Source organism: Elephantulus edwardii, unplaced genomic scaffold (assembly GCF_000299155.1).
Source record: "Elephantulus edwardii isolate Elephantulus edwardi_28Jun2011 unplaced genomic scaffold, EleEdw1.0 scaffold00217, whole genome shotgun sequence".
In the NCBI taxonomy this organism is placed as follows: domain Eukaryota; kingdom Metazoa; phylum Chordata; class Mammalia; order Macroscelidea; family Macroscelididae; genus Elephantulus; species Elephantulus edwardii.
Window position 1 is genome coordinate 4,397,648 of NW_006399967.1, and position 12,691 is coordinate 4,410,338.

The 12,691-nt window shown below is 58.1% G+C and overlaps 1 protein-coding gene across 1 annotated transcript in view; it reads right to left on the bottom strand.

The window, feature by feature from the left end:
- The window catches only part of HCN2 (hyperpolarization activated cyclic nucleotide-gated potassium channel 2), a 21,586-nt gene that overhangs the window by 5,385 nt on the left and 3,510 nt on the right, over window positions 1-12,691 (bottom strand). The window contains exons 3-6 of the mRNA XM_006898025.1: window positions 12,536-12,685; window positions 2,714-3,137; window positions 1,985-2,146; window positions 320-538 (exon numbers count right to left, since the gene is read on the bottom strand). Of these exons, the coding sequence (XP_006898087.1) occupies window positions 320-538; window positions 1,985-2,146; window positions 2,714-3,137; window positions 12,536-12,685 (955 nt within the window). The remainder of the gene's footprint in view (window positions 1-319; window positions 539-1,984; window positions 2,147-2,713; window positions 3,138-12,535; window positions 12,686-12,691) is intronic.

Here is a 12,691-nt window from a genome sequence, read left to right on the forward strand (position 1 = left end):
TCAGACCCTCAGATCTGAGCCTTGTCTCCCCCCTCAGACCCTCAGATCTGGGCCCTGTCTCCCCCCTCAGACCCTCAGATCCGGGCCCTGTCTCCCCCCTCAGACCCTCAGATCTGGGCCGTGCCTCCCCCCTCAGACCCTCAGATCTGGGCCCTGTCTCCCCCCTCAGATCTGAGCCTTGTCTCCCCCCTCAGACCCTCAGATCCGGGCCGTGCCTCCCCCCTCAGAATTCCTGGTTAGCATCCAACCATCTCTCAGATTGCGCTCAAGTCTGTGCGTCCCCCCTCAGAACCCAGCTGAGGGGTCTTTGCTCACTGACCTTCTCTTGGTACTGGCGCCGTGAGGAGTCCAGTGATTGGATGAGAGCAGTGGCATGCCCGATGAACATGGCGTAGCACGTGGCACCCACGATCATACTCAGCATGGTCAACCAGATGTCGGTCATGCTCTCAGGCGCCTGTCGGCCGTAGCCGATACATAGCATGTGACTCATGGCCTTGAACAGCGCGAAGGAGTAGAGCTCGCTCCACGAGTGGTTCTGCAAGCGGGTGGGGGGAGGGTGGTGGGTGCTCAGCCTGACCTGCTGTCTGCCCACAGGTGCCCAGGGGGAACCCAGGGGCCAGCCACAGGGGCAGCTGCAGCTGGGACCATTTTACTGATAGGGAAACTGAGGCTCAGGGAGATGGTGGTGGGTTGGACTGTGCCCCACAAGGGGCATGTATGGAGTAACATGAATGTGGAAGATTTCTCTGTGTGTAAAGGTCTCCTCATCCAAATAGCTGTGAACAGGTTAAGAACAGAATGTGGCCTCCCTTAACCCCTCATAGGTCTGACCTGTTAGGGGACTGTCCCTAGGGGAGGAGTTGAGGGCATCTCAGGGCCTCCAGGTCAGTCCTATAGGAGTAGAGGGGTCCTTTGGGAATTAGATCCCTGCACTGGAAGCTCCCTGACCCGAGGAAGGCCAAGGGCACAAGGAGGTCTCCCAGAACACTGGCCTGTAGGTGCTGACTGAGTCAAGGGCCTTCCTGGAGCTGGTGCCCTGGACCCAGCCTTCTGGACTGAGGGAACAGACTTTGCTTGCCACTGTAATCCCAGGAGTGATAAGTGAGTTGCTGGCAGGCTGGGACCCTGAATCCCCCAGCGGCAGCCCGTCGTGCATTTGTGGCCTCTGTCCAGAGAGTTTGTGGGTCGGAGGAAGCAGAGGTTCCTGGAGCCCTGAGACAGGCCCATGAGGGACACAGGATCAGATCAGGGATCAGGCCAGTAAGGATGGCTGACCTCGAGTCCTCGCCTGACCCCGCTGGGGGAGGGGCTGGAGCCCAGCAGGAAGTGGGGCCACGTGGGCAAGTGTTGCAAGACAATGGGCCGTGTCAGGCGGGCAGCTGTGCCAGGCGCCCTCGGTGTTCCCTCTGCAGCTCTACCCCGTGGGTGCCCGCCTGTTCTGTGCCCAAGAACCCCTTCAGCCCCACACATGCTGGGAGCTGGCAGTTCACTACAGTGCTGACCACTGACCCTCCCCAGGCCTCTCTGTCTCTGTGAGTGTGTGCTTCTTACGACTCTAAATGCCACTTGCCTACTGAGGGTCGCGCATTATAAATGGTTCTTTTAAATAGATTTACATAAATAGAGTTACTTAGAGAAAGGCAGTGAGTAGATTCTATTTTTTGACAGAAGTGATCAAATCTCAGACTCCTGAGGGGACACCTGGTGAGTCAGGAGATCCCGGTCAGAAAGACTCAGTGCCGTGTCCCTGGCACGGGACACCCCTGAGCACTGGTGGAGGACTTCCAGCATGGGGCACCCTCAAGCACTGGTGGGGGTCCTCCAGCATGGGACACCCCAGGCATGGAACATCTCTGGGCACTGATGGGGAACCCCAGGCACGGGGACCCCCCCAGGACACTGATGGAACATCTTGCCCTCAGGCTCCGACGGGGCCCACCCGATCGGGGCCTGGGGCGCCGGACCTCGGACAGGCACTCACCACCATGTTGTTGATGGAGACCCAGCAGTCACGAGGGAAGTCCTGCAGCATAGGCACCAGGAACTGCAGGCAGCCGTCCCAATGGCAGAGCAGCAACATCATGCTGATGAGGTTGCAGATACGCATGACGGCACTGGCCAGGTCATAGGTCATGTGGAAGATCTGCGAGGGCAGGAGGATGGGGCCAGGCCAGGACATGGCATTGGCAACGCAGCCACGCTGCACCCCAACCCAGGACAGGGCTGGTGCCCACCCTTCCCAGGCCTGCTCTGGCTCAGCTCCACCGGAAGGCTGGTGGCCACTGGAAACAGGGACAATGTCCCCAGTGCCCTCTCGACCGTGGCTAGGACACTGGAATGAGGTCAGACTCATCAGACTAGGCTTGGGGTCTGCACCAACAGAGACACTCCCTGCCCCGAAGAGCAAGCCCCATCCCCAGGTGCCCTCAAAGCCACGCCCACAGCCCCACCTTGCCCCCCCCACACTCACCTCACCACCTGATGCTCCTCTGAGGCACCTTTGCAGCTGAGATCCCGCCCAAGGCCACCCCACTAGTAGTGATCCTGTGCCCCAACCTACCATGCCCTCACCTCTCACTGACGGGTGAAGTGTCCCGCCCCACTCCCTCCTATTGGTGGATGTGGACTCCTGCCCTCCAGCCACCTCCGCCCCCTGGTAGGTAGGTCCTGCCCACTGGCAGGTGTAGTCCCGCCCCCCGCGGCCCCTCACCTCCTCCCATTGGTGGATGTAGCGGATCAGCCGCGAGAGGCGCAGCAGCCGCAGAAGACTGAGGATCTTGGTGAAGCGCACTATGCGCAGCGCGCGCGCCGTCTTGTAGACCTCCGAGTCGATGCCCTTCTCGACAATGAGGAAGATGTAGTCCACCGGGATGGAGGACACGAAGTCCACCACGAACCACGTACGTAGGTACTTCTTCTTGATTTTCTCGGGGTCCAGGATGATCTCCGTGTTGTCCTCGATGACGATGCCCGTGCGGAAGTTGAGCACCAGGTCCATGAGGAAGAAGGTGTCTGACACCACGTTGAACACGATCCAGGGGGCTGTGGTCTCGTCCTTGAAGAAGGTGATGCCCACTGGGATGATGATCAAGTTCCCCACCATGAACAGCAGCATCGTGAAGTCCCAGTAGAACCTGGGGACAAGGGGCCCCAGTCAGCCAGGCCACCGCTTCTCCTGCCCCTGCGGCCCTGAAGGCCCAGACTGAAGATGTGAGCCTGGCCATCAACGCTGGCCACCCTGCTCGGGTCCTCCCCAGCCAGCCCCGACCCTCTCCTTCAAGAATCAAGGCACCCCACAGTCCAGAGTTCACTCAAAATAGATGAAATGCTTCTGCTTGACAAAAAAAGCCCAGAACTGGACAGCGTGCCTGCACCAGCTGGCCTTCAAAGAATGCTGGGAGGTGAGCGGGACACCACAGGCACCGGCCCCCACGGCGGTGGGGCTAGGACTCTGCAATGGGACTGTAGAATCCCCACTGGGATGGGCACAGAAGTGCACCCCCACTGCCAGCCCAATGAAGCACTCAGTGCACTTCCATTTCTGGAAGCACTTTTGGGGGCCAGGCCCAACGAGGTACTGGGCGCGGGCCCAGGAGGACAGAGGCCAAGCTGGAGCCTGTGGCCAGGGCCGAGGGGCCAGAACAGGCATGGTGGAGAGTACTTGGCAGCCGCTCGGACATCGAGTAAGGAAATGTGTGTGAAAAAGTGATGACAGGCCACTGCCACAGCCAGTTCTGTCTGGGGGACCCATCCCCCAGGCCAGCTCTGACCTCCCGCCTGGGAGCAAGCCATCGCAGGGGGCCCGTCATGCTCTGAACTCTAGTTCTGAGGTCCCACAGGTGAGGCTGTACTGGAGCCAGGAGACCCACCACAGGGTCCTGGGTGCTTGAGGTAGGCAGGCTCCAAATTGGGTCTTGAAACATCAACCAAGTCATTTGATTGATGGTTGGAGGAAACGTGCCCCCTGCCCTGGACCAGGCTGGCCCTTCCCAGTGCTCAACGTCCCCCTTGGTGGGCTATGGAAGCTGTTCATCACCCCAGCCTCCACCTCAGCATGGCTGGGCTCCCCAAACCTCTTAGTGAGATCCTGTCACACACATGTGGCTTCCTGGTGCATCCTCAGCCGACGGTAGAAAAGGCGGAGCTTCCAAGAGGCTGGCACAGACAGACTGGAAGCCCTGGCATTGCCAAGGCCTGGCAAGTCCCTAGACAGCACCTCCAAGAAGGAGCTATTAACACCAGTGTCTACCGGGTGACCCAGCATTCTACGCCAGCGAATGGCGCCCAAGGAAACCGTCCAAAAGAGAGAAAAACATTAAAGGCTATTTGTACCAAGATGCTCACAGAAGCGGGGCCCTGTGGAGGCAGAGTCTGGAAAGAGCCAGTCTCTGACATCACGGTGGCATCCGCAGGCTGGTGGTGATGCCCACTCTGCCCACTGACGGGCATGACCTTGCACAAGCCCCTCCAGCCTCTCGATCCACCACCTTGTCTGTCGGCCAGCGAGGAGTGGTCAAGGAGGGCTCAGCTGTGAGGAATCGTCTCCTTGAAGGTTGTCACATCCAAGTGCTACAAAACCTTCCCTAAATGGGGACCCAGCTGAGACAGGGGGGACTGGGCAGTTGCCCACAAAGCCAGCAGGGGTGCTGACGACAAGGTTCGCAGTGGGGGAGTCTCCTCTATCCACCTGTCACTGGGACTCCAAGGCCCCTGCTCCCCCTAGCCAGGTGCCCTACCCCCATCAGCGACATTAAGACGAGTGCTGTCTCCCCAGGGTCACTGCATGTGGGGAGACTGAGGTAGAGAGGTGTCTGGGCCCAGGGTGGGTCAGGATTTGGTGTCGTCAAATCCCACTACACACTGTCCCTTTTAAGCCCTTCAGCTGGGGAGGGGCAGCATGCTAGCTGAGGGCTGTCCCCTAGGGCAGGGGACAGAACCCAGAAAGTCAAGGCCCCAGATCCTGTCCTCAGACTACTGGCCCCCAGGAAGCAGGAAGTACCCATAACCAAAGCAATGCCAATCTTGGGGAAACTGAGGCCTCGGAGCTGGGGTGATACAGCAGGGCGGGACTGGGGCTGTCAGTTCCCTGTCCTATTTAGACACATAGCTGTGTGTAACACCCAGTCCAACCGCCAGCCTGCGGGTGACACCCAGTCCACAGGACAGGCAGCCCGTGTGTGACAGCTTGTGTGACACCCAGCCCATGATAGCCAGTTCACGTGTCAGCCAGCCCACATGTGACAGTTCCATGTGACACTCAGCCCACATGTGGCTGCCTGTGTGTATCAGTAAGCCTTTATGGGACACTCAGCCCGCGTGTGACATTCAGCCCATGTGTGACACTCAGCCCGTGTGTGACAGCCTGTGTGTGACACCCAGGCCACATGTGACAGCCTGTGAGTGACACTCAGCCTGCGTGTGATAGTCTGTGTGTGACACTCAGCACACATGTGACAGCCTGTGTGTGACACAGCCTGTGTGTGAAAGCCTGTGTGTGGCACTAAGCCCACGTGTGACAGCCTGTGTGTGACATTCAGCCTGTGTGTGACATTCAGCCCACATGTGACAGCCTGTGTGAGACACCCAGTCTGTGTGTGACACCCAGCCCACGTGTGACAGCTTGTGTGTGACATTCAGCCTGTGTGTGACTCTCAGCTTGTGTGTGACAGCCTGTGTGTGGCACTAAGCCTTTAGGGGACACTCAGCTCACGTGTGACACCCAGCCCACATATGACAGCCTGTGTGTGACACCCAGCCTGCGTGTGACAGCCTGTGTGTGGCACCAAGCCTTTATGGGACACTCAACCCGCGTGTGACAGCCCATGAGACTGCCCAGAAGCGGAGCTGTGGAGCTCAGCTGAGATATCAGGCCAGGATTACAGACAGGCAAAGCTGGGAGGGATTAGGAGCTGGGTGGGTGATTACACTCAGGATTAGGAGCTGAGCCTGCGGAGGGAGACTGGGGATTAGGAAAGCGATCCTGAGACAGAGCCGCATTCCCAGGAGCCCAAGAAACACGCACTAACCCCACGGCTCTGCCCCCCGCCCCACGGGCTCCAGCCCAGTGGCGCCTTGAGCCATCTCACAAACACATCATGGGAGGCTTTGGGCATGTGACCCAGGGTGGGCTGGGAGGGCTTCCAGTGCGGTCTTGTGTTTGGGCCAGGACCTGGGGACAGAGGAGCTGCAGGTCCTAACACAAAGGTTCCAATGCTGATGTCACAGCAGAGCTGGGGTGGGGGCCTGAGAGCCAGGGACATGGGACAGGGCTCAGAGGGGTTGGACCTAGGCAGCGGGGGGCTCTTAGCAGGTGGCCAGGATGAGCAGTGGATGGGGGCAAGGTCCCAGACCAAGTTAAGGTGTTTGCTGATAGGAGGTGGGGTATCCTGAGCAGGGCCTCTTAAGTGTCCCCACCCCAGACCCCTGCCTGGCTGTGCATCTGATGCTGGGGCAGTGGGCCCGGGGACCTGAGTGATTAAAGCAGGGAATTTTTCATCAGATACTCAAGGCAGGCAGCCCCTAGGATGTGGAGGGGATCTTGACCACCCTGCCCCTTCATGGTGACCAGGAACCTCCCTGCTGAGGGCCCTCAGAAAGGGATCTGAGGTGATGGCCGCCCTTGGTGCCTGGCTGGACGCTGGGAAGCCCTCACCTCCTGCCCGCTTCGGATAAGGCAGCTCGTTCCCATGCCTGATGCAGGGCTCACCGGCAGGATTTACAGAGCGGCCCACAGTGAGTTCCTGCTGATCCGCCACCCATCTGGTGCAGCGGCCTGCTTCCTCCACAGCCACCACGTCGGCAGCAGCACCCTCACATCCATCCACACCTGTCCCCACACAGCACCACCGTCCACATCTTCCTCCACACCCTTATCAGCATCTGGGTCCACTCCTGAGCTCACATCACCAGCCACACCCACATCAGGACTCAATCCCACCGGGGCCATCCGTGCTCATGCGTGCCCACACCCGCACCTTCACCCACACCCTCACCCACACCCACAAGCACATCACCACCATCACCATGGGTGCTCTGAGGATTAGGGAAGAGACTGGTTAGTTCCTCTTGTCAATACAGACGTGGCCATCAGGACAGCTAAGGGACTGCTGCTGGGTGCCATCATTTGACGGTGACAACAGGATTCTGGAACGATGATGGTGCACGGTTCTCTTGTGTGTTGTCCAGATGGCAGGACATTCCCAGGCTTTCTTGGCATTTCTGGGTGCATCAGTCAGTCATCTTTTCTGTCAGCAGTGGACTGCTTAGCCGTGGCCCCACTGGGGTTCTGGGATCCAGGAACATGGGCTTGGAGATGGCTGCAGCGGGAGGGGCTGAAGCCAGGCCTGGGGGACAACCACAGACCAGAGCTCCTTGCTCCCCTGCCCAGGCCAGAGCTCCAGGAACACAGCCCTGATGCAGCCAGGTGCCCCATGCCTGTCTCCCAAATTGTAATCATTTGAGGAGGTAATGCCAAATCAGCCCAGATTGATGACTGGGTCCAAGCACTAACTCCATCCTGATTCAAGGCGCCCTTGGGGACCCCTTCCAGGTCAGCACTATCCTTGGGGACTGCCGCCTTCACACTCTCCAGACAGTGAGGCTGCTCCTGTCCATGGTCAGAATCAGGAAGTGTGTGGGAATTGGTTTTACGGGCCTTTTGTGGGAGCAGAAGCCCTCATAGACCCTAGGAGGTCTGAGGCTTTGGTGGGACTGTGGCCAGAGACTCCCTGCCCCCTTTGGGTTCCTGACACTGACCTTGGTGTGTAAAGAAGAGTGAGAACTCACACATACACGGGCAGTGGGCGGGGACCCTCCCCCACTGTGCCCGTGGAAACTCTGGGACAGCCCAGCTTCTGCAGGTGAGCCCCGGTGACTATGGCCCCAGCTCCCAGCTCATCAATGAGGATAGAGCTGCAGCGGCGGCTCCGCCCAGCGCCCCCTGGGCATCAGCCTGGACGCAGGCTTGTCGGAGACGGCCAGGCCTTGTCTCAGCACCTAAGGCTCAGTCTTCCACTTCTAGGCCAACAGCTTGCACTTCCACTCCCTGCAGCCAGAGTGCCCACATGAGGACAAAACCTAGGCTTGTCCAGGATGATAAAGCCCAGGGTCCCCTGCCTCCCTGAGTTCCACCTACAGGGGTCCCTGTGTTTCCGCACACCCAGAGGGACAGAAGACCCAGTCCAGTGTCCAAGCTGCTCAGGAGATGAGGTGAGGGCAGTGTGGCATGAAAGTCGAGGCACTCCTGCCCCTCGGGTGAAAGCCAGTGGGCAGCCCACCTGCACAGAGGGGCATGGGAGCTGGGAGTGAGCTGTGATGCTGGACGACCATCCCCTGCTGCCAGGGCACAGAGTCAGCACAGAAGCTCTGGGTCTCCCGGACCCAACACCTTCTCCCTACCTCACTCCACATGCCCCCCAGTCCATCTGTACCAGCACAAGGTGATCCAGGTAGTTGTCCCTTCTCCCCATCTCCACCTGCGTCCCCACAGCTTGCATGGCACACTGGGTGACTTCAGGTCACTAAAGGTTGACCATCTGTCCAGGTGCCACATGGGTCCATTCCACTGGCCCCCAGGCCTCCTTTTCAGTCTTCTGACACCGTCAGTCCCTGAGTAGGCAAACACCCCTTCCCTGGAGGCTTTCTTCCCACCGTGCACGGAGTGAGCCCAGAGATGTTCATGCTTAGATGCATGTCAACAGACACCCAGCAACACATGCTCAGATACACACCAACAGAAACACACAGTGACACACACTCAGATACACAGACACACGCTCAGATAGACACCAACAGAAACAGACACACAGCGATGCACACTCAGATACACAGACAGACATACTCAGATGCAGACACTCGCTCAGATACACACCAACAGAAACACATAGCGACACACACTCAGATACACACCAACAAAAACAGACACACAGCGATGCACACTCAGATACACAGACACACTCAGATGCAGACACTCGCTCAGATACACACCAACAGAAACACACAGCAACACACACTCAGATGTGCATAGATAGACATATATGCAGATGCAGACAGACACGCTCAGATACACACCAACAGAAACAGACACACAGCGATACATATACTCAGATGCACAGACTGATGCGTACATGTAGACATCCACGTTCAAACACACAGAGGCACACATTTACATACACACTAAGACACACTCCAACACACTTAGATACACCAACATGCACGCGCACAGTCCCTGGTGCCTCAGAAAGTTCAGTGCTCTGCCACTAACCTGAAAGTGGCTGGTTTGAACCCACCCAGATGTACCGTCTAGAAAAGCCCCATAGCCTGTGACATTCTGCTGAAAACCAGCCTCTGCGACATCAGGGAACATAGCCGCTCTGAACCCGAGGCTGCCATGTGCGGGGGAGACTCCACATACACAGAGATTAGCACATGCATTCTGCAGACACTGTATCCACACATGAGACCTACATGTCTGTGCCGTATGTGTGTGCCTACTGCAACGTGTTTGGCTCACACCTGAGTGTGCACGGTGCACAATGTTCACGCATTTTCTGTATACTCACATACAAGTATGCACACATGTGGTCCATAGAGGAACGCATGTACAAACATGTATATGTGGTCTGCATGGCCCGCACGCATGCACGTGTCACATGTTTGCACATTCCCTGTATGTGTGCTGTGTGTATATATACTCAGTGTACACATGCGTGTTATACAGGTGCAACATCATGAATTCATTCCATTCATCCACATGTATTATGCATAGACCCACAGGTGCCTGTGTTCTGTAAGTCTATGTACAGACATCTGTATATATGTCAGCCATAGATATACGTATACACTCAGCCATGTACATTGTACGCATGTCACATATATGTGCATGTTTGTGTGCATGACATATAGATATTTGTGTTGTGAACATACACAACACAGAGCTATATGTTGCATACACACACTTAAATGGCACCTATATATGCATATATGCACATATGTATGTGTACGTATATGTATCCACATGTATAGACACATGTGTCACATATATACATGTATATACCTGCTTGTATGTTCCCCATATGCATGCATGTTGCATGTGTGTACACAGGTTATATACATGCTCCATGTGAGTGTTGTATGTATACACACCTGTAATGTGCATGACACATGCACACAGAGATTATGCTCCTGGGCTTATACACACATGATTGGAGGCAGAACCTGAATCAGAGCATGTACATGAGTCCACAGAGGCTCCATTCACGCTGGCCCCAGAGTGGAGACCGTCCACGTGGCCAGCAACAGATGAATGGACAAGTGTGGTCCGTTCACACAATGGAATATTATTCAGTCCTCATACAACATGGATGAACTCTGAAAACACGACACTCAGAGGTGGAAACGGACAAATCCCATACAGCACCGCTCATGTGAAACGTCCATGGGACACAGATGCTCAGAGACAGCAGTCATCAGGGATGGGACAGGAGGGGAGGAGACTTCTTGAGTAAAAAGGACACATGCTGGAGTTTGCGCAACAAGGTGCATGTCCTCGACACTTGTGCGTCTAAGCATGGCCGAAACATCCTGTCATGCTCTGTATCCTGTCACAGAGGCATCATCTGCCCCGGCCATACCTCCACGGCCCTCATGATGCCTCACACCCCACTGCTGAGGTCCTGCCTGTGAAGCCAGCAGAGGCTGATGAGAGGCCAGAAAAAGGTTAGCTCTTGGGCCACCTGGCCAAAAGCTGGCTGGCTCTGAGTGAGTGTCCTCACTTTGCATCTCAGTTTCCCAGGGTGGACTGTGGGGACAGCATCACTTGCCCTGGGTTGCTGTGGGGTCAGAAGGGGTTTGGTCGGGGCTCAGGATATCCCTGGCCCAGAGGCTTCTGGGAGTCTTGCCAGTTGGAAGGGGTGTAGCTCCTCTAGAAGGTGAAAAAGCCCCAACTGCTGCCCCGGCACTGTCCTCTCAGCCCTGACCAATGCCTGCTACTCAGCCTCAGCTGGCCTGGCACAGTGGTCACTCCCAGAGTAGCCTGGCAGGTCTTTTGGATTTCAGGGTGCATAGTGGCATTCCAGGCTTTGTCTCTGTCCCAGCGATACACTGCCCCTTCCCAGTGAAGAACCAAAGGCACTCCTCTGGGGAGGAGATGCCTGCCTCCAGGTCTTGCCTGCAAGAACATGCCAGCCTCGTTGGCCGCTGCCACAGAACTTCCAGGGTGTGTCTGCACCCTCTCCATCGCTCTCCAATCATTCAGAGAAATCCAGGAGGCTCTGGGCCCTGGAAATCAAGCTTATCTTCTCTTGGCCCCCACTTGACAACTCCACAGAGCCTCCCAGAAGCACCCCATCCCACTGGATCTTCCTGGGCCTGGTGCCTCTTGAAACCCAACCCTAGTGAGGAAGCTCCTAGCCTGAGATTCCGACTTCCATAGTTTCCAGGGCCTCTCCCTGTCACTGTGACCCAGGACTCAGTTTTCCAAGTCACCAAGCTAAAGGATACAACAGGCACCAGGGCCAAGAGAGGTCCTCAGCTGCTGCCACACAGCTCTGGGGATCCAGGAGCAAGGGCGCGCCTGTTCTGTGCGCTGTCCCTGGTGCTGAACTTCCAACCTGACCTCCCACCTACACCCAGACACAGAAGGTGCTCCGCTCCACACGCTGAGCGCCTGGCACTCACACCTGCACAGCCACACATGTGGTACCTGCACACGCATACGCTGATCCTTCCCGCACACACCCACCCCAGTAACAAGCGGCTACACACGGCCCTTCCCAACACGTGCGCACACCAGTACTCGCCGCTGGCCCACCGAGTCCACCCCGCTTCGCCCACCCTGTACACACACAGGTGCGACCTGCAGCGACACACTTAGTGCATTCCCGCTGGCCTCACAACACCCTTCTGGGAACTATACGGGTAAACGCCCTCGGCAGAGACCCTCCCAGATGGCGGCTTCGCGCTAGCCGGGCTCACTCCACGCGGTCACTTCACACCCACTGCATCCAGGCTGGCCCATCGCCTTGGCGCCTCGGTGGACGCCGCCTCAAGACATAAACACACGGCTGGGGTCCCTCCCGTGCAGCGCCCCTCCTCGAGCGCCGCTCCGTCAGGGCAGGACCGGCCTCCTCACAGCGCGGGGCCGCAGGTGGAGGCGGTGGGAGCGCGCCGGGCCGCTTAACCCCATCGCCGCCGGCCTCTCCCTGGCGCGTCCTTCCCGGGCGCCCTTCCTTCCTCCGTCCGTCCTTCCGCTCCGCCGCCTCCCCGCGCCCACATTCCCCTCTATTCGTCCTCCCTGGCCCTCGAGCTCAGACCCCTGCAGCCCGCGACGCGCGCCCACCCTGCCTGCCGCGCTGCAGGAGGGAGGTCAGGGTGCGTGGACAGGGGCGCGCCGAGGTCACCGCCAGGCCCCCTCCAGGGCGGAGCCCCGCGCACTCAGGTCACTCGCGCGCGGAGGTCACTCAGGGGCCCCAGGTCGCCAGCGGGGTGCGCCACCCCGCCCTCCTGCGCCAAGGACGGCCCCGCGCGGCGCTACCTGAAGTCGCTGTACGGGTGGATGATCCAGGCCCCCGCCGACTTGACGCGCTCCTGCTCGCGTTCCACGGCCTTCTGGCTGCCGAACATCCGCAGCGAGAACTTGTTGACTCCGGGCTGCAGGAGCGCGCCGAACTGGCGCTGCAGGAAGCTCGCC